This window comes from Lithobates pipiens, unplaced genomic scaffold (assembly GCF_037356315.1).
Source record: "Lithobates pipiens isolate NorthernLeopardFrog02 unplaced genomic scaffold, aLitPip1_a1.2 Scaffold_8, whole genome shotgun sequence".
Classification (NCBI taxonomy): domain Eukaryota; kingdom Metazoa; phylum Chordata; class Amphibia; order Anura; family Ranidae; genus Lithobates; species Lithobates pipiens.
In genome coordinates, this window is record NW_027507903.1 from 550,143,641 (window position 1) to 550,167,335 (window position 23,695).

The following is a 23,695-nucleotide window of genomic DNA, read 5'->3' on the forward strand; positions in this document are numbered from 1 at the left end:
TGATTATAGTATCCCTTTAAATCTGAACTCAAGGTGGGTATAAAAATAAATCAATGATTGTACTTCTGTATTTTTTGTGTTCTTATATTTATGACTTTAATGAATTAAAAAAAAAAAAAAAAACACTACTAACCAGTAAAGTTAGCCCATTTTTTTTTGTATAATGTGAATCGTGATCTTTTTATTCTAAGCAAACAAATTGTGTTTCTTATTTTGGCCAGAATCGTGCAGTTCTACTATGCTGACAGGAGAGAGCAGAGAGATGGCCTCATCAGTTTGTTTCTGCTCTTTTGTTGTCCAATCAAAGGCTGGGGGTGGGGAGGTGACCTAATATATAAACCCAACATTTCATATTCCTGATATGTGCCTACTGTACCATCATGTACTATCATGTTCTCTCTTTATAGTTTCCATTGTGTGAAATCACTGGTGTCCCTGCCAATCCCTCTGCTTTCCTAATAAAAACTGACCACACTAAGCAGGAGAACACATCGCAGTCAGTTCTCTAACAATGCTGGGAACTCCATGCACCCTCCTCCAATATTCAGAATTGTCCCAACACCCCCTTCCCCTGAGGGCTGCATAGAACAGATGTATCTATACTCAGGTGGACTCTTTTTACTAATTAGGTGACTTCTGAAGGCAATTGGTTCCACTAGATTTTAGTTGGGGGTATCGGAGTAAAGGGGGCTGAATACAAATCCACGCCACACTTTTCACATATTTGTTTGTAAAAAAAAATTGAAAATCATTTATCATTTTCCTTCCACTTCACAATTATGAGCCACTTTGTGTTGGTCTATCACATAAATACCAATCAAATACATTTACATTTTTGGTTGTAACATGACAACATGGAAAATTTCAATGGGTCTGAATACATTTTCAAGGCACTGTACACACAAATGTTTTGCATTTATTTTTTATTTTTCACTAAATGGGTTACTTTACAAAGTGTTCATTTACAATCACTTTAAGCGCTAAATCTCAGGACTGGGCAGACAAAAATACAAATCCGTGAAGTAAAACAGCTCCCATATATCTGTGTACTTTACTATTGGAGACTGCAGTTCAGCTTTAAAGGTGTAAATTACTTAAAAAAATTCTTGCAATGCCAGTTTATGCCAGAAATCTCAATATACTCAAACCTACACATACAAAAGTATTGGGACGCCTGCCTTTACACGCACATACATGCACTTTAATGGTATCCCAGTCTTAGTAGGGTTCAATATTGAGTTGGCCCACCCTTTGCAGCTATAACGGCTTCAACTCTTCTGGGAAGGCTGCCCACAAGGTTTAGGAGTGTGTCTATGGGTGTTCTATCAGATTGAGGTCAGGACTCTGTGCAGGCCAGTCAAGTTCCTTCACCCCAAACTTGCACATCCATGTCTTTATGGACCTTGCGTTGTGCACTGGTGTGCAGTGATGTTGGAACAGGAAGGGGTCATCCCCAAACTGTTCCCACAAAATTGGGAGCATGAAATTGTCTAAAATGTCTTGGTATGTTGACGCCTTAATAGTTCCTTTCACTGGAACTAAGGGGCCAAGCCCAACCCCTGAAAAACAATCCCACATCATAATCCCCCCCTCCACCAAATGATTTGGACCAGTGCACAAAGCATGGTCCATAAAGACATGGATGAGTGAGTTTGGGGTGGAGGAACTTGACTGGCCTGCACCTCAACCCGATAGAACACCTTTGGTCTTCTCATCCAACATCAGTGCCGGACCTCACAAATGCGCTTCTGGAAGAGTGATCAAACTATCCCATAGACACACTCCTGAACCTTGTGGAAAGCCTTCTCAGAAGAGTTGAAGCTGTTATAGCTACAAAGGGTGGGCCAACACAGTATTGAACTCTACAGACTAAGACTGGGATGCCATTAAAATTCATGTGTGTGTAAAGGCAGGAGTCCCAATACTTTTGACAATATTGTGTGTATGTATATTTATGATAGTAACGTCCCCATTAGGAAATGAAAGATTGTCAGATGTACCGTCACTAAGTGTGAATACCATTGAAGTTTTATTAGGTGAACACCCTTTGTTTAAATAACTTGGAAAGTGAAGTGTCTTAAATTACTTTTACTTGTCAGCATGAATGCCATGTGTAAACTTTCCTGAAGATAATGATTGTCATGTCTCTATACCCCTGTTTTCAGTTTACACAGCGATAGGAAGGGTTAAAGATTAACACAAGAATTCTTCTTTTTCTGCCTACAAAAGGAAATGGTATATATAGGATAACACCAAACCTTTATTTACAACTGGGGTGTATTTTTATGAGAAAAAATTAGGGCTGTTACTGATTTAAAATTTTCTTGTTCAATTGATCAATTTTTTTTAATCGACGAATCGACTAATTTCACACACATACAGTTTTTACAATTTTTTTAATTAAACGTTAAGAAAAACTTAGAAAGTTAGTTTAACTTTAATTATAAAACATATCTAGTATATTGACATACTGTAATGTCCACATCTGCCCCCATAATGTAATGTGCACATCTGCCCCCATACTGTAATGTCCACATCTCCCAACATACTGTAATGTCCACATCTCCCAACATACTGTAATGTCCACATCTGACCCCATAGTGTAATGTCCACATCTCCACACATCTGCCCCCATACTGTAATGTCCACATCTCCCCCATACTGTAATGTCCACATCTCCCCCATACTGTAATGTCCATATCTCCCCCATACTGTAATGTCCACATCTCCCAACATACTGTAATGTCCACATCTGCCCCCATATTGTAATGTCCACATCTCCCAACATACTGTAATGACCACATCTGCCCCATACTGTAATGTCCACATCTCCCAACATACTGTAATGACCACATCTGCCCCATACTGTAATGTCCACATCTTCCAACATACTGTAATGTCCACATCTACCCCATACTGTAATGTCCACATCTCCCCCATACTGTAATGTCCACATCTCCCAACATACTGTAATGTCCACATCTGCCCCATACTGTAATGTCCACATCTCCCAACATACTGTAATTTCCACATCTGCCCCCCATACTGTAATATCCACATCTGCCCCCATACTGTAATGTCCACATCTTCCCCCCATACTGTAATGTCCACATCTCTCCCATACTGTAATGTCCACATCTGCCCCCCATACTGTAATGTCCACATCTGCCCCCCATACTGTAATATCCACATCTGCCCCCATACTGTAATGTCCACATCTTCCCCCCCATACTGTAATGTCCACATCTCTCCCATACTGTAATGTCCACATCTTCCCCCATACTGTAATGTCCACATCTCTCCCATACTGTAATATCCACATCTCCACTTGTCCGCTCTGTCCAAAATAGACAGCAGGCAGACCTGTCCGCTGAGTAGATGGCACAAGCAGGCGGGTGATGAGGACTTTAGCGCGCTGCTACTAGGCTGCCGCCAGGTGAACCAAGATGGCCGCCGCTCCAGACCTAGGCCGAAGCCACGGCCTTTCCTATGGGCAAGACTGCAGAGCTCAATCCGCGGATCATGCTAGATCAAAATTATTTTGGTCCGATCAAAGAAATTAACGATTAATCGAGTAATTAATCGTTAATTTCTGCAGCCCTAGAAAAAATCCATCTAATATTAGTATATGAATTGGAGGATTTAGTGTTTGGGTGGCAATGCAGCAGCTTAGTGGATAGCACCCTTGCCTTGCAGCACTAGGGTTCTTGGTTCAAATCCAGGCCCGGACGCTACCCACATGTTTGTTCTCCCTGCATTTGTGTGGGTTTCCTCTGGGTACTCCCGTTTCCTCCCACACTCCCAACATATGTGGATAAGCTAATTGGCATGTATGTGAGAAAATTACCTTAGAGTGCAATCTCCTTGAGGGCAGGGACTGATGTGAACATACTGTAAAGTGCTGTGCTAACTGTCAGCACTATATAAATGCCTATTCCATGGTAAAATTGCCGTTATCACCCAGTCATTGATTTGTGCAAGCTGCTGTCTACAGGTAATCACAAACACCTGTGCTACCTGCTGCAGAAATCTGCTGATTTTTGGTAGCGTACGCCTCTTATCGGCTGTTTATTTATTAATATTTTGTATTTTCATATATATATATATATATATATATATATATATATATATAGCCAGCAGGTGGCGTTTCATGCTTTTTATGATAACAATTTGCTCACTGTCACCTGGTAACAAAAGCCTCTTGTTTACATAGTTCAGTAACTCAAACTGAGATTGACACACACAAGTAAACGAGCCAAAGGTGTGATTGCTCCCCCTCTTTCACTACTTACATATTTTAATTCCAAGGTTTTAATTTCAGACAGAGAGCCTGAAAGGAGACAACTACTGCTGTGCTCTCACTCTTACTTTTCTCACAGTTCTCGGTGTATCCTTTGTCAAGGGTAAACTCTGTATTTAATGTTTATTTGTGAAACAAAGATTATATTAGGGATCCTCAAACTACGGCCCTCCAGCTGTTGCAAAACTACACATCCCATGAGGCATTGTAAAGCTCTGACATTCACAGACATGACTAGGCATGATGGGAATTGTAGTTCCTGAACAACTGGAGGGCCGTAGTTTGAAGACCCATGGATTATATAAATAGGGACAGTATATTAAATATAGATTTGCAGCAACGCCAATGTTTAGGGAGTTCCATTCAACACTTAATCCCTACCCAAGCAGAATTGCTGGAATTTTCTTTTATATACATTTTTTTTACTTCTTTGTTTTCTTTTTGGATCCACCCCTGGCCACCATCCAAGCCTAGATCAGAATAATGTGTAGCTGTCCCTGCAGCCTCCTAGGATGCATACCTCACATCGTGCAGAAGGCTGCATGATCGGCTCATAAAGCAGCCAATAAGCCAGCTGGAGGGCAGATCCGGCGCACCATCAGGAGAGGGTCAAGGTGATGGCGCTGGAGCCATTGTATGGCACCTCAACAGCGGATCGTAGTGGGACAACTCTGGATTTACTGTGCAGGTGAATATGTGATTTGTAGAGAGCACAGCACTACAGGTGAGAGGGGAGTTGAGTACCGCATTAAGGCAATGTTCACACTGGCATCAGTCTCTAACACCCCTCTGACATGCGATCCATAGTAGATGGCTTTTCAGAGATGATTTGCAAGTGGTTCGAGAAGCAATAGTGCTGCCTTCTAAATACTCACGGTTGCAGTGTGGATCCTATTGGCCATTAGAAGAGTTTGGCAAGGGGCATATCAAGCTCTGTCTGCAGAGTTCAAATTGATTTTGGAGGTAGGTGCACAGGGGGAAGTAAAAACATGTCCGCCTATGAACGAGACCTTAGTATGAATTTGTTTCAGACAGCCCCTGTGATAGCTTTTTGGGACATATAAACTGGAGCAAAGAAGGATTGAAAGTGAAAAATTGGCGTTGGGTTGCACCTCCTATGTTTTATGGATGTTTGATGAAGTGCTCATCAACTTGCAGGCACACTAATTCAGGTGATTTCTAGAACACCTGGGACTCACCCCTGGTCTGCTACAAAAATGAAAATAAAATTGACCAAAACCATTAAGCCTTGTATACACAATCGGATTGTTGGCCAACAAAAGCGTGGAATTTTGTCCAAATGGCGTTGGCCCAAACTTGTCTTGCATACACACGCCCACACAATTGTTGGCCAACAATTATGAACGTAGTGATGTACTACGTTGTTTTTCAGCTCTTTAGCGACACCCTTTGGGCTCCTTCTGCTAATTTCATGTTAGTAGAAGTTTGTTGAGTGTTGATTTGGATTTTTCATTTCGCACTTTTCATTTTGCGCTATTCAGTTAGTTTCTGAATAGCCGTTTGTCAACCAGCATTTTGCGAAATCGGAGATGATAACGTGTTATTTATTATTAGCCTTGGAGTTATTGCTTTGACATTATTTTTGTTGGTTGAATAATGATTTGATTTGGTATATTTTCTATTTTTGGATGCATAGAATGCACTTTATTGGCAGATCACATGTCCAATTTTATTTGTTTTCTTTTTTTAATGCACAATATAAAATTGTGGAGAATAATACTTGGCTATGTGTTTTACTTCAAATGACATTTTGGGAGTAGGCAGTTACATTTTAAAAAATACAATGTAAATATGATAAGTAACACCAACATAGTTGTATCTTTGATCGTAAAAAACTACAGGACAATGGTGTTGTGGTAACTTGCCCCAAAAAAAATAAAAAAAATTAAAATTATTCTTGATCTCACTAGAAAAAAAAGCCTTGAAAAATGTGTTTGCAATAACTCCATCAGTATCACCAGCAAAGCAGCTTCATTATTATCCCTTTAAAGAAGAAGAGAATGTGCGCTGCATTTCGAGATTTCATAATTTGCCACGTCACGAATGTTAATTCTCCATTACAAATGCGAGTTTACAAGACCGACTGCTTCTGTCTCATCCTTGCTTCTGAGCATTTGTGTTTGTACTTTGGACTTTTGTCTAATGGACTTGTGTACACACGCTCGAAAAATCTGACAACAAACATTTGTTCCCGGAAAAATTTAAAACCTGCTATCCAACATTTGTCTGCGGAAAGTTGTCCAACAATTTTCCGATGGAGCATACACACCAGCCTGACATCACACATTTCCTCTTTGAAAATCCGATCGTGTGTATGAGGCTTAATAGTCTTCAAGTGAACCACCTTTCAATCATAAAAACAATTACATGGACCAAGGCAACATGTCAGTAAAGGTTGACCGATTTATATCTATATGGCGGATGGTGGTAGGCTGCAGTTAACCACAGAACGCAGTCCAATTGTACTGAAAATACTAGAAGTTGCCAGAAAACTGCGGCGTGATAGGAAACCGCGCTGCCCAGAAATTTAGCAATTTTTTGCTTCCCATTAGGTTTCAAGTACAGCAATCAGCCGACCCATGGATTGGTTTTCCAGGGTATGGCAGGCATTACACACATGAGGTTTGATAACTTGCTGTGTGCTTTCATCGTATCAGAAACATTTTACTTATTTATTTTTATTACAAAATGGAAAAGCCAAAGTACAGTCTCATATCTGATTTCCTGTTGTAATAATATGGTCATGTAAGGAACATGGTGTAAATAACATTTGCATGATGTAGTGTATGAAGAAAGCAATGATCCCACTCCAGGCACATGTATGTGCTGTCCACTCCACCTCAGGTCCAGGACCCAATGGCTCACCTCTGGCCATATGAACTTCCAATTCACAACATGCCAACCACATACCAACATATGATCCCCACCAGCCGCACAAGCTCCTCCCCACAACAGCTTAATCTTAGGGCTCATTCACACCGTATTTGCTAAGCTGTGTTGATCAGCATAGAGCATCACAGGTACAACACAAGGGCACATAGAAAACAAATGTTTTTTATGTGCCTTATGCTCATCATAACACTGTGCTGAGGTGCAGCGTGGTGTGTTACATAGAAATTCAGCATATCACTGCAGTGCACAGACTTGAGTGAATTGTCAGTTTGTGACACTTCAATAAAGTTAGAAAAAAAAGAAAAATGTAAACAGTGCAGTGTGTTGTAACAAAACAATGCTCCAGCTGCTATACTCGCTTCTGGCTAGAGCTGTCCCATGAAGACTCACTGCTTCTGACGTCCAGCTTCAGTCCTCTTTTGAGTTAAATGATCAACAATGTCCAATCCCTGTCCACCTCGTCATCCTGGGCTCTTGGTGGAGCACTACAGAGAGCAGCGATAATGTCATAATGCCAGGACCACTCTTTGTAGTAAGGAAAACCGCCCCACCGCCATTACTGGAAGAACAAAAATGAGGCGGGAGGTCATCACCTGCCTGGCTAGAAGATGCCTGGACTCCAGATTTCTGCTTCAAGCTGCGTCCCTCACAAGTGTATAGACAAGTCATAACAAGTATAGGCCTCCATGAAAGTGTCACTAAAGGCAAAACTTTCATTTTTTGTTTTGGATGGAGTAAGGATGGGTTTGACCCTTCCGTGTGCATTTCCTGCACTACTTTCAAAACGTACTGCACTTGTAATCTACAGCTGGTGTCAGTGCTAACTTAAAGCGGAACTGCAGTCTGTTCACAGCATTTATAATAAAAACATCTTTGCCATTCTGAAGCTTCCCTCCAACCACTTTGTATATTATTTTATATAAACTGTGGTTCTGTATTTGCCAAATATGCTGCAGAAATCTCCCTCCACTGAGTCTGGCTGCAGCCATTTTAACTGTGGGCAGCTGAAGCCGATGCCTGTTCACTTTGTGGATTTACAGAGACACACCTCCAGCTCTGAAGCTCTCATTGGCCCTCTTATGACTCATCCCCCTCCGTTCCTGGCAAACTCTCACAAGAGTGTGACAGAGAGAGCTGTGCATGTCATGTAGGTCACAAAGGCAGTGTGTTTGCCTGCCCTAAATCGCATGGTACTGCGTTCTGATCTTTGTATCGGTTCTACACGGGTGTGCAGTCAGGGATGGCCCCAGCTACTATTGATATTAGCAGGCTGTCTGCACGCAGTTGCACGGAACTCCTGGGTACATCACGATAGCCCTTCACATGCATGTACGGATTAGTGCTCCCATGTGAATGAGGCCTAAAAAAATCACTACATGCGTTTATAAATGTCCTGTAAAAAACCTAGAATTGCAGGTTGGTAAATGCCGGTATGAATGTGGCCCTTCTAAATCCCTCTTGTATATACAGTATGTGTGTGTGAGCCATAGTGGTGTATTGTGTAATACTATCCTTATCTTTGTTTCAGCTCTCCTTTCACTCCATCCTTCTGCAGGTACTGGATGCTGTTTTCCCTGTCCCTGCGGTGTCCCACATCCGATCATCTACTTGTCCTGACCTTTCTCTACGTCCCTCGTCCCCTCTCTCCTCCCTGTGACATTCTCTCCTTCTCCCACTCTCTATAACAATCTCCCTCCCTCCATCTCTGGCACTGTGAGGACAGAACTCCTGATCTGCACATCTTGGGTAAGTGACTCAGAAAAAACATTGTAGCCAGATAGTCAGCTGGGCATGTAACAGCCAGGCAACTAGCATTTTCAGAACAAACAATGGCAGCCCCTGCATTTCCCTAAAGCCCAACTGCAACCACTTTTTTTTTTTAGGTTTCTATGAAGGGGAGAATTTTGAAGTCACTGTAATGCCGCGTACACACAGGCGGACTGTATGGTGTACTTAGTCCGTTGAAACACATTTCAGCGGACAGTCCGCTCGTGTGTGGGCTTCAGCTGACTTTTTCAGCGTGCAGTCCGGCGTACTAAGAATTTCGGATTTTTCGAAATTCTGTCCGTCGTACTTTGGTTTCAGCGGACAATCCGCTCGTCAGTATGCTAGTTCGACGGACTAAGAATGGCGCATGCCCAGAAAGGATTTACACGGCGGAAGGGTGCTTTGCTGTGTATTGGACTTCCTATTTCTAGTCCCGTCGTACGTGCTGTACACGTCATCGCGCAAGCTTTCGACGGACTGTTTGGGTATCCGTGTGTGGTCAAGTCCGTTCAGTGGAAAGTACGACAGACTGTCTGTCGGATTGTATGACGAACTAAGTACGCCATACAGTCCGCTCGTGTGTACGCGGCATTAGGTTGTATTGCAGTGTGACCCCCCATTAGGAATAATTACCCTGTCCAATCACAGGGTGTCACAACAAGGACAAACAATGATGGCAATTCTTTCATGGGGACAGACACGGCGGGGGAAAAATACCTTTATTATTTAGTAGAAAGGGAAAAATTGGGGATTGCATTGTTCTCTGTATCTTCCTAAACCTTCCAGTTCCACATAGATTCAACAAGGTGTTGGAAATATTCATCACAGATTTTGGTCCATATTGACATGATGGTATCACGTAGTTGCTGCTGATTTGTTGGATGCACATCCATGATGTGAATCTCCTGTTCCACCACATCCCAAAGGTGCTCTATTGGATTGAGATCTGGTGACTGTGGAGGCCATTGGAGTACAGTGACCTCATTATCACGTTCCAAAAAATGGTGGTGAGATGATTTGATCTTTGTGACATGGTGCATTATCCTGCTGGAAGGAGCCATCAGAAGATGGGCACACTGTAGTCATAAAGGTATGGACACGGTCAGCAACAATACTCAGGTAGGCCATGGAATTGAAACAATGCTCAATTGGTACTAAGGTGCCCAAAGTGTGCCAAGAAAATATACCCCATACCATTACACCATCTCCACCAGCCTGAACCATTGATACAAGGCATATGAATGTCGCAGCTGAAATCGAGACTCGTCATACCAGGAAATGTTTTTCCAATCTTCTATGGTCCAATTTTGGTGGGCCTGTGTGAATTGAAGCCTCACATGACTATTCTTAGCTGACGGAAGTGGCACCCGGTGTGGTCTTCTGATTCTGTAGCCCATCTGCTTCAAGGCTCAATGTGTTGTGCATTTAGAGATGGTATTCTACATTCCTTGGTTGTAACGAGTAGTTATTTGAGTTATTGTTGCGTTTCTATCATCTCAAATCAGTCTGCCAATTCTTTTCTGACCTCAACGAAGCATTTTCATGCACACAACAGCCGCTCACTGGGTATTTTCTCTTTTTGGACCATTCTCTGTAAACCCTGGAGATGGTTCTGTGTGAAAATCCCAGTGGATCAGCATTTTTTTTTTATTCTCAGACCAGCCTGTCTGGCACCAAAAACCACGCCGCGTTCAATGTCCTTTTCTTCCCCATTCTGATGCGTCTAGATGCCTAAATGCATTTAGTTGCTGCCATGTGATTGGCTGATTAGCAATTTTTGACAACAAGCAATTGAACAGATGTACCTAATAAAGTGGCTGGTGTGTGTGTGTGTGTGTGTGTGTGTGTGTGTGTATTTATAGCTATCTCTCTCTCTCTCTCTATCATATATATATATATATATATATATATATATATATATATATATATATATATATATATATATATATATATATATATATATATATACTTTATAACCAATTTACAGGACTTCAAGCAGATGTAAACCCATCCATAAAACAGTTTCATTTCTGGCACGTGCCGGAAATGTACCACTCCCATTGGTTGTGCTCTCAACCAAACTGTCAAACCATCCAATGGCTGGTGTCATACCTGATCACATGTGCAGCATCATGACAGTTGTAGAGTAAACATAGGCAAAGATGGCAGCTTTTTTGGCTGAAAACAATAGGGAAATTTACTTACACTTTAAAGGATCTGCTACTAATGGCTTGGCTTAGCTTGATGGCTTGGTGCCACATACCACAGCATACCGTCAGAGGTCTAGTGGAGTCCATTCTCAATGGGTCAGGGCTGTTTTGGTGGCAAAATGGGAACCTATTCAATATTAGGTGGGTGGCAATAAATGTATGGCTGGTCGGTGTATATAATGATGAATAAGCACAATCCAGCATAAATAATGAAAACCTTTACAGATACAGGTCTGTATTGTGTTATGGAAATTCGTATTTTCCCTTCTCATTTGCTCCATCATTTTTTCCTATCACAGGTTCTGCATCCAACTTTTCCTGACCTCTGTGTGAGTCACCAGTCCTCTCTCCTCCCTGTCACATTCTCTCCTTCTCCCACTCCCTCTCCCCCTCCCTCCATCTCCATGCACTGCCATCCCCATCCTCTCTCTTCCCCATCATCCCTGCTCTTCTTTCCCACCTCTCCCTGCCATCTCTTTCCTTGTACTGCTATTAAACATTATCTAGCCTGTAGGGCAGAGTTCAGAGGGTGTGTGTGTCACAAACGGGACACGCAGGGTAGGGTGTGTACAGTGTACCATGGAAAATATACAGCCGGGGTGTGTATGGTGCTTCACTATAGTGCAGGGTGTGTGCTCCAACTTTGCAGAACACTAGAAAAGAGGGGTTTTTTTTCTGCACAAAAGTGTGTGACAACAGATGTCATTGTCGGATCTGGTGTGACGTGCTCAGTGTTGTGAAACTGGTGTGAGTATTCCTTTGTTGTGGGGTGACAGGCTGCCAGGTATCCAGGACTGTGTGTGGGGAGAATGGCAGTGTATTGTGAGTGGCAGTGATGTGTGTATACAGGTGGGAATGTGAAGATCGGTGCTTGGTATGTAGAAAAAATGACTGTGATGATATCAAATTGATCACAGAGTGCTCTACGGGTTTGAACTACCTGGGAAAGCTCTGAGCTGGTGTGCTCTTATGTGCTCTGAATTGTTCTGCTCTGTGCTGCAGGTTGATATGTGCTCTCTGTTCCTCTAGATGGCGCTGCAGTGGGTAGAGACAGATCTCCAGTTATCACTGGATGACTTCATCCCTCCACACCTGCAGAGAAAGAGCAGGTCCACCAACAATTACACAGAAGACCACCAGGTAAGGGTACACCTTATGCTGCAGGAAAATCTAGGGATTCCTGCAGAATTTTAACAGACTTTGTAGCAGAGTTCTACCTTTTTCCTGTTCGGAAGAAAAAGCTGTTCCACTATGTCCTTTCAAGACTGATTCCTGAATACGAAGGTCTGCACCCATTATAACCACCTGTTGCACTTTCAGTGTTCTAATGAGGAACGTTTCAGTGTCTGCATCCCTTTAGGCCTTGTTCACACGGCATATGACTGCGTACACCTGTGCGAGGGCTGTGTTTGCCCCGCATGGGGATGCACAGGTATTCTTGACATTAATGGGACTGACTGCACGGGTATGCATGGAACACCTGTGCATCTCCGTGTGGGCAAATATGCACATGTCAAAGAGGCCTTAAAAGTATTTAATTATAAGACTTGGTTTACAAATTCAGTAGTGCTTGCCACAACTCTGAAATGCAATCTGTGGCTGATCACTTTTCAGAGGTGTTTAAAAGGCATTGAGGAGACAATATGTCGCCATGTCACTCCCTATTCTAGGCCTGTAAATGCAACAGCACTGCGCGCATTATATGCATTTGCAGCATAGTTGTGGTGCAATCTAATGTACTTGAAAGAGGCAGAGATCATTTTTACTGTGGCCGCAAAGCATTGCAGCTGTGGCATGTGTACACCCTTATCTGGCTACCATTACAAGCTGTAGCTTGTTTTCTTGTAAATGACAGCATCTGTAGAGGAGCTTCATCATTAATAAAAATACAAGCCTACAACAACACAACACATACTGTACTACCTAGTATCTGTCTGACTTGGATTGTTGTGGGTTTGTATTTTTGTGAATGGTGATCCTTCTGTACAGCCACTGTCATTCACAAGAACATGCAGGTGGCTGGTGGGCAGTTCTGGGATCAGTCAAGTTGGTGCTTTATGTACAAGTAAGGCAGCAGAGGGGGCACAGACAGGGCTGCAATATTACACGTATGGCTGCAGAATGTATAGGGAACAGGGCTTCAATGCTGGCTGTAACGCCCACGTAGCAAAACACATAATTTGGGCTTCAGCCTGGGGAGGAACTACAGTCATTTTTAACTATTTAAAAATGAATTGTATTTGCTAAAATACTGCTCAGATTTAGATTTACCTTCAACTATGTAGTGCAAAGGCCTGTCTGATTGCATACAAATTGAAAGTGTTTAAGTCTGACCTCATATTATATGGTTTTGGTAAAGCTAAATAAAATTTTTACTAGAAAATTGTATAATGTATGGCCAGCCTAAGTTGCCTATTGGACAATCCAGATCTGCTGGAGCCCCACACTAATGTGTATAGTTCAACCCTTCCCTGCAATATCAAGATGGGGTTTATTTACTAAAGGCAAATCCACTTTGCACTGCAAGTGCACTTGGAAGTGCAATTGCTGGATATCTGAGGGGGACATGCAAGGAAAATAAAAAACAGCATTTTTGCTTGTATATAATTGGATGATAAAATCAGCAGAGCTTCCCCTCATTTCAGATCTTCCCCTCAGATCTAAAGCGACTGCACTTCCAAGTGCACTTGCAGTGCAAAGTGGATTTGCCTTTCATAAATCAACCCCAAAGCCTGCCCTTTCCTGGCTCACACTTTGTTTCTATTGGCTTATAGGTCTAATGGCCAATATGATGGGTTACCTTGCTAGCCAATAGGAAGTTGGAGAAGGGTCACTGTGTCTTTGAACACTCCAGGGAAGTGTCAACATTTTGTATATTAGTGCCCCTTCGGAGTCAGGGCTCCTTGAGAAGACATCTAAAGGTGTATGTGTGGCAAGGTGCCTACATGGTACTCAGACTGGCATGCTTGTATTACTGGCAGATTCCTAAAAAATTATAAAGCGCAAGTGTAGACAAACAACTAATGGTACTTTTACACTGCTTCGCAGCAAAACTGCATGAAGAACACTTATGCGTCATTGTCACTTTTTTTGCTGCGTGCATTAAATTTACCACACCGCATGGTGCATTTTTAATGAATTTATAAATTTACCTGACTGAATATGCACCAAAAATGCAGAAACCAGGATTTTTTTTAAATGCAAATGAAGCGCAACTGACCAGTGAGTGTGAAGAGCTACATAGGATTTAAAGAGACGCATTTTTCTTCTGTTTTTTTTTTAAACAGAAGAACTGAACAAAAGGAGATCAGTTTGAAAGTAGCCTAAATGTATAGTTGAAATACATACAGTATGTGTGAACTGCCTTACCTGCAAAAAATGTTTTACTTCTATACAGATGGTTTTCTAATACAGACAACTCCGCTAGACACTATAGAATAACAATATTATTTAGGCCCCTTTGATGCGGGCGATAGTGGACAAACCGAACGGAAGATCTGCTTACATCTGATCCATTGAGATTCGTTTTTCAACCCCTTTTATTTTCCTCATTAAACAGACTATATATAGCTGGTTGCTAAGGAGATGGCTGGGAAGCCGGCCGCCATGTCCTTAACAACCGATGAGTCATCAGTTGTCAGCATGGTTCTCCGCTGATAGCTGAATGTAGAAAAAAAATTGCTAGCAAAAAAAAAAAAATTGTAAAAAAAATGCCGTGGGGTCCACCCCAGGTCCATGCCAGGCCCTTCGAGTCTAGTGTGGATTCGGAGGGGACCACCATGCCAAAATCCCCCCCCCCCAAAATCCATACCAGACCCTTATCCAAGCATGCAGCCCGGCAGGTCATGCCCCCAGATCCCCCCCATGTGAGTGGATATCGGGTACATCGTACCCCTGCCTATTCATCAAAAAAGCAGTGAAAAGTAAAAAATAAAAAAAGCCGGTTTTTGACAAGTCCTTTATTAATAGCTCTGAGCTGTTCTCCCGCCTTCGCCTCTCCCGGTGCCATCTCCCCCGTTGCCATCTTTCCCCACTGCCATCTCTCCTGGTGCCGTCTTCTCCCACCGCCATCTCTCCAGGACTTCTGCAGTAGCACAGCTAGACCATCTTGAATATTAGACCTAAATTGTTTATAACATTTTTAATATAAATACAGGTAATCTCTGATAATGAAGATCATATGTACAAAGCCACGTTGGTGCTCACCTCTGAAGACACCTGGGACAGCCCGAGTCCACGTACACAGAGGCGCTGGATCCGCTATGAAGGCATTGGACCTACAGATGAAGATGGATTGCCCTTCGCGTCCAGATCTGTGAGTGTTTAGTGTGTGTGAAGGGCAATTACTCCTATGGTGTACATTCCAAATTTCTGTTTTTGATTTTCACAGATCCCCTGATGAAACCAATACCATTATTTACATTTACACACCATCCCCTTCAAAATAGTCCCCTTTCCCAGCAACACAGCGCTCCCAGCATTCCTGTCACTTCTGGAATGTGTCCTGGAAGTCTTCTTTATGAAACTGGTCACATTCTGCTATTCTCACTGGAACTCTGCAATGCTGTTAAAGCGGCAACCTTTGAGCTGAATCTTCATCTCATTGCAGCATCACCGTAAACTTGCAGAATCATGTCAGATGTCTCTGTGGCAGATTTGCCCAGTTTCACACAGAATTTCACGTTTGTTAAAACTTTCTGTTCATGATGAATTAGCAGATGTGGAAATGCACATGGTCAGATTAGCACCAGTTGCACAGCTCCCGATGTACACAGGATGATGTCTTTTGGCACACTGACTTATGAAGGTCGGTACTCCCTGTGACTATGTGTGCAGCATTGTGCTGCCATCTGTTGGCATGTTACAAAACTAGTCACAAAACTTTTTGATGTCGCCTCATATATTTGCGAAGAATATTGGGTGTTTTTTTTTTTCTTTAGTTCAGGGTTTAGGCATTAGGACAAAAATATATTGTAGCTCTGGCGAGTAAATAAAAAGAAAATCATTCTTGTAGACTTGATTGCAAAAACTAAAAGAAATAAGGCAAAAATGATGAAAGGAAATAATCTGGAGTATTATTGTACTCTAGCTGTCCCTCTTCTTTATATCATATATCTACAGTCTCTTCTAGATGATGAAAGGTTAGTCATTAGTCCCTGATTTGACTATAGTTCACCATAGGGTACTATGCAGAGAATCTATGAGGTGCCTTTTATTTTCAAAGATATAATATAGGTTACATTTTACACTCTGGAGTATGACTTTTGAGCTGCAGGTTCCTTCTGATATTATTACAATTGCTGTATTTCCCATAGGACAATCAAGAAATTTTTTTGTTTGTTTTTGTTAAACATCTCCTTACTTAACTACTTTCAGACCGGACCAATTTGCTGGTCAAAGACCAGACCACTTTTTGCGATTCGGCACTGCGTCGCTTTAACTGACAATTGCGCGGTCGTGCGACGTGGCTCCCAAACAAAATTGACGTCCTTTTTTTCCCACAAATAGAGCTTTCTTTTGGTGGTATTTGATCACCCCTGCGGTTTTTATTTTTTGCGCTATAAACAAAAATAGAGCGACAATTTTGAAAAAAACGCATTATTTTTGACTTTTTGTTATAATAAATATCCCCCAAAAATATATAAAAAAACTTTTTTTTCCCTCAGTTTAGGCCGATACGTATTCTTCTACATATTTTTGGTAAAAAAATCGCAATAAGCGATTATTGATTGGTTTGCGCAAAAGTTATAGCGTTTACAAAATAGGGATAGTTTTATAGCATTTTTATTAATAATTTTTTATTATTTTTTTTTTACTAGTAATGGCGGCGATCAGCGATTTTTATAGTGACTGCGACATTGTGGGGGACCCATCGGACATTTTTTACACATTTTTGGGACCATTGTCATTTATACAGTAATCACTGCTATATAAATGCAGTGATTCCTGTGTAAATGACACTGGCAGTGAAGGGGTTAACCAAGGGGTGGCAGTGTAGGGGTTAAGTGTTCCTAGGGGTGTGTTACTAACTGTGGGGGGGTTGGGCTTTTATTTAGTGAACACTGATCTCTGCTCCAATCACATGGAGCAGAGATCAGCGTCACTAGTTGCTAGGCAGAATGGAGAAATGCTGTTTACTCGGCATTTCCTCCATTCGGCCGCTCCGTGAGACGATCACGGGGATGCCCGCGGCGATCGAGTCCACGGGTCCCGGGACCGGACTCACGGGGTCCCGACCAGCGTGGTAGCGCGCCACCGGCGGCACGCTCCCGATGGCAGGGCGGCATTGAATATTGGACGTACCTGTACGCCAATATGCCTGCCCGTGCCATTCTGTCGACGTACATCGTCGTGCGCTGGTCGGGAAGTGGTTAAAGTAGAACTATAGGCAAAACTTTTTTTTCATTTTGGATTAAGGGAGTAAGGGATAAATATAACCCCTGTCCGATTTTTTTCCCCCATCTTTGTTTCATTGCAGAGATTTCCCTTCACTTCCTGTCCCATAGCCAAACAGGAAGTAAGAGGAAATCCCTGCAGATTAAGGGAATTTCTTGGTGACCCCCAGGTCACCAAAGCTAGTGTCCCCAAGAAATTTCCTTAACTTGCAGGGATTTCCTCTGACTTTCTGTTTGGCTATGTGACAATTATACAATTTTCTACAGATTTACCTTCAATTATGTAGTGCAAGAGCCTGCCTGATTGCATACAAATTAAAAGTGTTTAGGTTTGACTGCAAATTATATGGTTTTGGTAAATCTAAATGAAAATGGTATGAGACGATTGTATGGCATAGCATGCATTAAAAAAGGGATTAACTCCAGAGATAAAACTATAATTCTCCCACTCTACAAGACTCTGGTCCGACCGCACCTGGAGTATGCCGTCCAGATCTGGGCACCAGTCCTCAGGAAGAATGTGCTGGAACTGAAGGGAGTCTAGAGAAGGGCAACAAAGCTGATAAAGGGACTGGAGGACCTTCGTTATGAGGAAAGATTATGAGCATTGAACTTATTCTCTATGGAGAAGAGACGCTTGAGATGGGATATGATTTCACTATACAAATTCTGTACTGGTGACCCCACAATAGGGATAAAACTTTTCTTCGAAAGGGAAATTTAAAAGACGCGTTGCTATTCACTAAAATGAGAAGAGAGGCAGCTTAACCTCAAACTACGTAGAGGGTTCTTTACTGTATGAGAGGTAAGAATGTGGAATTCTCTTCCGCAAGCAGCGGTTTCAGCAGGGAGCATATATAATTTCAAAAAACTATTAGATGAGCACCTAAACGACCTTAACATACAGGGATATACAATGTAATACTGACATAAAAGCACACACACGGGTTGGACTTGATGGACTTGTGTCTTTTTTCAACCTCACCAACTATGTAACTATATATATATATATATATATATATATATATATATATATATATATATATATATATATATATATGGCCAGCCTTGGTCACTGGTGTTCTAAAAAGCTGTGAGACCCCCTTGTCCTGAAGAGAAGAATAGCATAATGCTTTCCAGAAACATGCTTGTAATCCCAAGCACTTGTATATCGAAGCAAATTTCCCCATAAGAAATAATGGAAACTAAATTGATTTGTTCCACAACCATTTATTCATAGGTCCTTCAGTTTGTAGTCCATATAAAAAGATTATAGCAATGTGACCGGTTTGTGTGACCATAAAATGTCCATCATCAAATGGAAGGGGATTAGAGGAAAAATCCAGCAGGAGCTACAGAATATAAAAGAGAAGAGAGGCTCCTCTAAGTGTAGCAATATGTTGCTAAATGTTGTACCTTCATTAAATGTAACCATATTGCTACACTTAGAGGCTCCTCTCTTCTCTTTTACACTGAGTTGTGACATGACGCTACTTGTATATCAAGACATCGCTTGTATATCAAGTCAACATTTATTTAAAAATTTTGCTTGTCTTGCAAAGTACTCTCAAACCAAGTTACTCTCAAACAAAGGTGTTACTGTACTGCTTACAGGTCGCTGTCATAGGAAATAGGTGGAGCTAAATATTAGCCAAGATTTCAAGCTATTGTCAAGTCGCTATACAATATAAAAAGCAAATCACTTTACAATAATGGTTTGGAGTTCTAAAGTACTGTATTCCTGCAATGGACAAGGACTCTTTGGTGCTTGTTTTTCCAATACCTCCATATGCATTGGTCCACGGTGTTCAGAGACCATAGATTTTGCTGATTGATTCATGTGACACTACTCAAAATGTTATCAGTGCTAAATTCACCTTAGCTGCATCTAATATGCAAGGTTTATTGAGAACTGATTGTAGTATCCATGAGTATAGATGCCTTCCAGTGACCCATCCCCCTTCCAGACATTATTGTCATTTTGGAGGACACATTTGTGCACCATGCCTAAAAGAACTGAGTATGCAGCTTAGAAGACTGAATATCCATGAGTAGGAGTCCTAAGATATACATCCATAAATGTCCCAGATAAATACAAGACAACAAATGTCCAAACAATATATATAAGCCAATATATGTATCGCCTAAATACCTCAATAGCCATCAGCTTGTCTTACCATGAGACAAGGTGACAAACCTTTTGCCAGGTGGCACCTTCCTAGAAGAAACATTTTCTCAATGAACGCAAAGGATGCTCTGAGTGGACATGGTGGAAAGTGTGACATCACTGTCTCTCCTTTCCACCTCATCCAATCAGAGAATGCTCAGCATTCATTGAGAACTATGACTAGCATTCTGTGAATGGTGCCCGTTCCACGCAACTGATTTCCTGTGTTCAGAAATGCAGCCTCTTGGCACAGGACCCAGAAGCTGATGGAGATCACTGTTATAGCAGTGTCTACTACAGTGATTTTTAGCATCTAGAGGGATCCCACAGGTATAGTATATGCATAGTTACATTGGGCCAAGCTGGATGGGCCAAGTAACTATGTCTAATATGCTATACCTGGTTTTATTTTTTAACATTAAAAAATACAATTTCAACAGAGATTTTTGCAAATTCAATAGGAGATGTTCCAATCTGGGAACCAAAGCCCATAGATCTCACCATAGAATGAGATGAAATGACCGCTGTATTAGGTGATTTACCTCTCCAGCATCTGGCAAACACTGAAATAATAGTTTTGCTTGTACTGACAGTTTCTTGTCTTAGGCTTTTGTCCAGCATGTCCTGTAATATAACTGTATTTCAGATAGCACCTGCAATTCTATAAAACATGTAGGGGGTCAGCATGGGCATTAACCTCACCTGATTATATTTGTTTTTCCAGAGTGTGGACAAACCCCGAGAATGGTACAAGAACATGTTTAGAATTCTCCATCCCCTGTCAGGTAAGTATCACTAACACTAAATAACTCAATATAAAATATAAATCTCCATAAAGATCAGTATGAAACTATTTTTTCTTCAGATGCTGAAGACAGTGACAGTGAGGGGTCCATCCAGGCTGAAGACAGATCACGGACCCACCATGTGAAAACAGTTTCTAGGTAAATATTGAATTAACTCTGTCACTCCATAACAGCATTTTATTGATACGCTTTTCTTTTTTCTAGGGTTCAGATACAGCAACGTTTTACAGCCTAATTATACTACATGACTGGATCACTAAATTTACATTTATAGTTTATTATTCAATATATATAATTTTTCTTCTCTACAGATATCTAAATAAAGATCCACAAAATGAGCCAGATCAGGATGAGCAATGCAGAAGAAATAAAGAAACCAGCCACCTGCATATAAAACTGAAACCTACTGTCAGTGAGTCACCCAGCAAGATAAGCGTAACCTCCAATGTTCAGACATCTGTAGTCCCTTCATCAAACTTGTTACATGCCACTGGATATTCTCATCACTTATTAAATAAACCATCAGAACAACAATCTCCACCTAGAAGGTCTGAAGAGTCACCATTTACACGTTGCTCCACTGGTACATATTCCTCAACAATCTCTACCTCCAAACAGCCTCAACAAGTACAGGCCAATGCCAACCAAAAGCAAACTCCAGAACCTACTTTGCCTAATTCAGACTCTTTTAGGCCATTATACACTTCGAAAGTCTCTGACTTTTCTCCTACTCAATCACTCCTTACAAACAGGGAGACATCTTCACCAAAAAGCCCCACAGAGAAGATCAAGTACTTCACTTTAGGAGTCAACTCTTCGGCCAGAAGTCCTTTAAGTCCCACATCCAGAGATCAAATGAAATCCTCTAAAGTGTTGGTAAGTGGTGACTGGATGTGTGAAAAGTCTGGAATATGATGTGTGTTCCAGATATTATGGAACAAGATATTTTGTGACCAATGTATTGGCAGAACATACATTCACCTATTTAGGGTGAATTTTGGTTTAGACTAATGAAAAACTTTAGTTTTTTTAAAGTTTTGAAGAGTAGGAAAGTGTTAAATCCACTAGTTTTTTTTTTTTTTTTTTATTGTTGTCTGTGCTTCTGCTGGGGAGATTTACTCTTTATTAGTCCTAGTGACCATGGTAATGGGAAGAAATCCAAAATTTGCAGTTGGAACAGAATAATTCTTATCTAAATCTTCCAGTTGGGATATATGCTCTGGTGATAACCGACAAAAAGAGCATTTCCCCTCCCTTTCACCTCTCTTTCTTCTGTGGAACATGAAGTGAAAAAATATTGCCCTAAAGGGAAACAGGCACCAAAATACCTGACAGGGGTTTTAACCATTCACTATCCAAACCAAAAAAAACATATTCCCTTTGAACAGATGTGATGTTACAGTACAGGTTTAGAGCTGAGTTTTTCAACAGTAGAGTGTTTTATTTAAGGTTAACCGTGCCATTGCTCTTGCTATCCAATAGCTGATGTTTTACGTGTATATAGAGACTGACGTACACTCTTTATTTTTCCCTCTCTTTCCAATATCTAGCAATTCCTAAGTAGCAGCTGTGAAAACTCAGACTGGAAATCTGACTTTTAAAGTAAAGTCTGGACTTCTATAGTCACTGATCATGTCATGTTCATAGTTGTCCTGTGTCCTGTTAACTCTCCTTGTGTTATCTCAAGTCTAATGAGTCCTCCCAGTTCTTATACAAAACTACAGAATAATTAGTGTGTATGTGGCAGAGATTAGGAGAGTGAGAGGGTTTGAGTAGTTTAAGCAGAAGTCAACTGGGCAGGGCTGACACCTTAGCTGACTAGTAGCTGAGGGCATTTTTGGCAGCAAGTGTTGCAGATCTTTATCTGAATAGATAAAACATGGGGAAATGTGCATGAGTTTGCAAAAATTCACTGCATTATATATATATATATATATATATATATATATATATATATATATACACTCTAGTGAAGCAAATATTGTTTATGTAAATATATCATACAAGCATTTGTGTCCCTTCATTACATGACAGGATCAGCTGGAGACAGAGCTGCGTGAGTTCACAGAGGAACTGGACAGAGATCTACAGGCCCGGAAACGCACAGAGAGTCTAGAACTGTGTGAGGTGAGAAAATGAACAAGTACACAACCATATCTGTTATATTTGGAACTCTGATCCTGATAAGCCAAACTCCCAGCAGACTAAGGCCGCGTACACACGGGCGGATTGTCTGCCCAACTAAGTTCGTCAGACAATCCGACAGACAGTCCGTCCAACATTTGAATGAACGGACTTGACCACACACGATGAACAGACAGTCCGCTGAAAGCTTGCGCGATGACGTGTACAGCACGTACGACGGGACTAGAAAAACGACGTCCAATACACAGCAGTGCAACCTTCGGCCGTGTAAATCCTTTCTGAGCATGCGCCATACTTAGTCCGTCCAACTTGCCTACACACGAGCGGACTGTCCGCTGAAAGTTTGGACGGACAAAACCAAGTTTGGACGGACAAAACCAAGTTTGGACGGACAAAATTACGGAAATTCCGAAAGACTTAGTCCGTCAGACTGTCCGCTGAAAAAGTCCGCTGAAGCCCACACACGAGCGGATTGTCCGCTGAAACACGGTTCAGCGGACTAAGTTGGGCAGACAATCTGCCCGTGTGTAAGCGGCCTAAGGCTGGCCATACACTGATCAAAATTTGACTGTTTCAGAGGAGACCATATGAATTTCTATCAGTGTATTGCCATCCTTACTTGACAGAAGTTGATCATATGATCATCTTCTGCCGAAGGGAAACATTGGAAAACTTATCTCGATCAGTGGCTGCTTTTGTGACCAGTGTGTTCTGATAGCAGTGGGTGCCGCTGTCAGAATATAATCTCCCGGTGGGGGATTCCTCCATCTACCTTGTTTGTGTGGATGGAGGAATTTGTTTGTTTTGTAGCCAGTTTAACACTAAAAGAATTTTGTTTGAAATGTTAAATTTTAAGAACATTTGTTCAATATTCTAACCATTACTGGGGTCAAATTTGAAATTTGTTTTTGACTGTAGTGATGAGAACATCTGAAGGAGCTGGATGGAAAGCTTTCAGAAAGAAAACATTGTGTATGTAGTTTTCATTTGGG

General features: G+C 41.5%; 1 protein-coding gene across 7 annotated transcripts in view; it reads left to right on the plus strand.

Moving 5' to 3' along the window:
• The first annotated feature begins 8,813 nt into the window (after positions 1–8,813).
• Positions 8,814–23,695, plus strand: part of SORBS3 (sorbin and SH3 domain containing 3) — an 88,898-nt gene continuing 74,016 nt past the window's right edge. For 2 of the 7 annotated variants that reach the window (XM_077469848.1, XM_077469849.1), the window contains exons 1-7: positions 11,722–11,789; positions 12,220–12,330; positions 15,347–15,505; positions 20,477–20,537; positions 20,618–20,696; positions 20,870–21,434; positions 22,593–22,685. In XM_077469848.1, the coding sequence (XP_077325974.1) occupies positions 12,220–12,330; positions 15,347–15,505; positions 20,477–20,537; positions 20,618–20,696; positions 20,870–21,434; positions 22,593–22,685 (1,068 nt within the window). In that variant the 5' untranslated portion in view covers positions 11,722–11,789. Of the gene's footprint in view, positions 8,960–11,719; positions 11,938–12,010; positions 12,065–12,219; positions 12,331–15,346; positions 15,506–20,476; positions 20,538–20,617; positions 20,697–20,869; positions 21,435–22,592; positions 22,686–23,695 lie in introns of those variants that run through there. The other 5 variants (XM_077469854.1, XM_077469850.1, XM_077469853.1 and 2 more) reach the window with 5 other exon arrangements.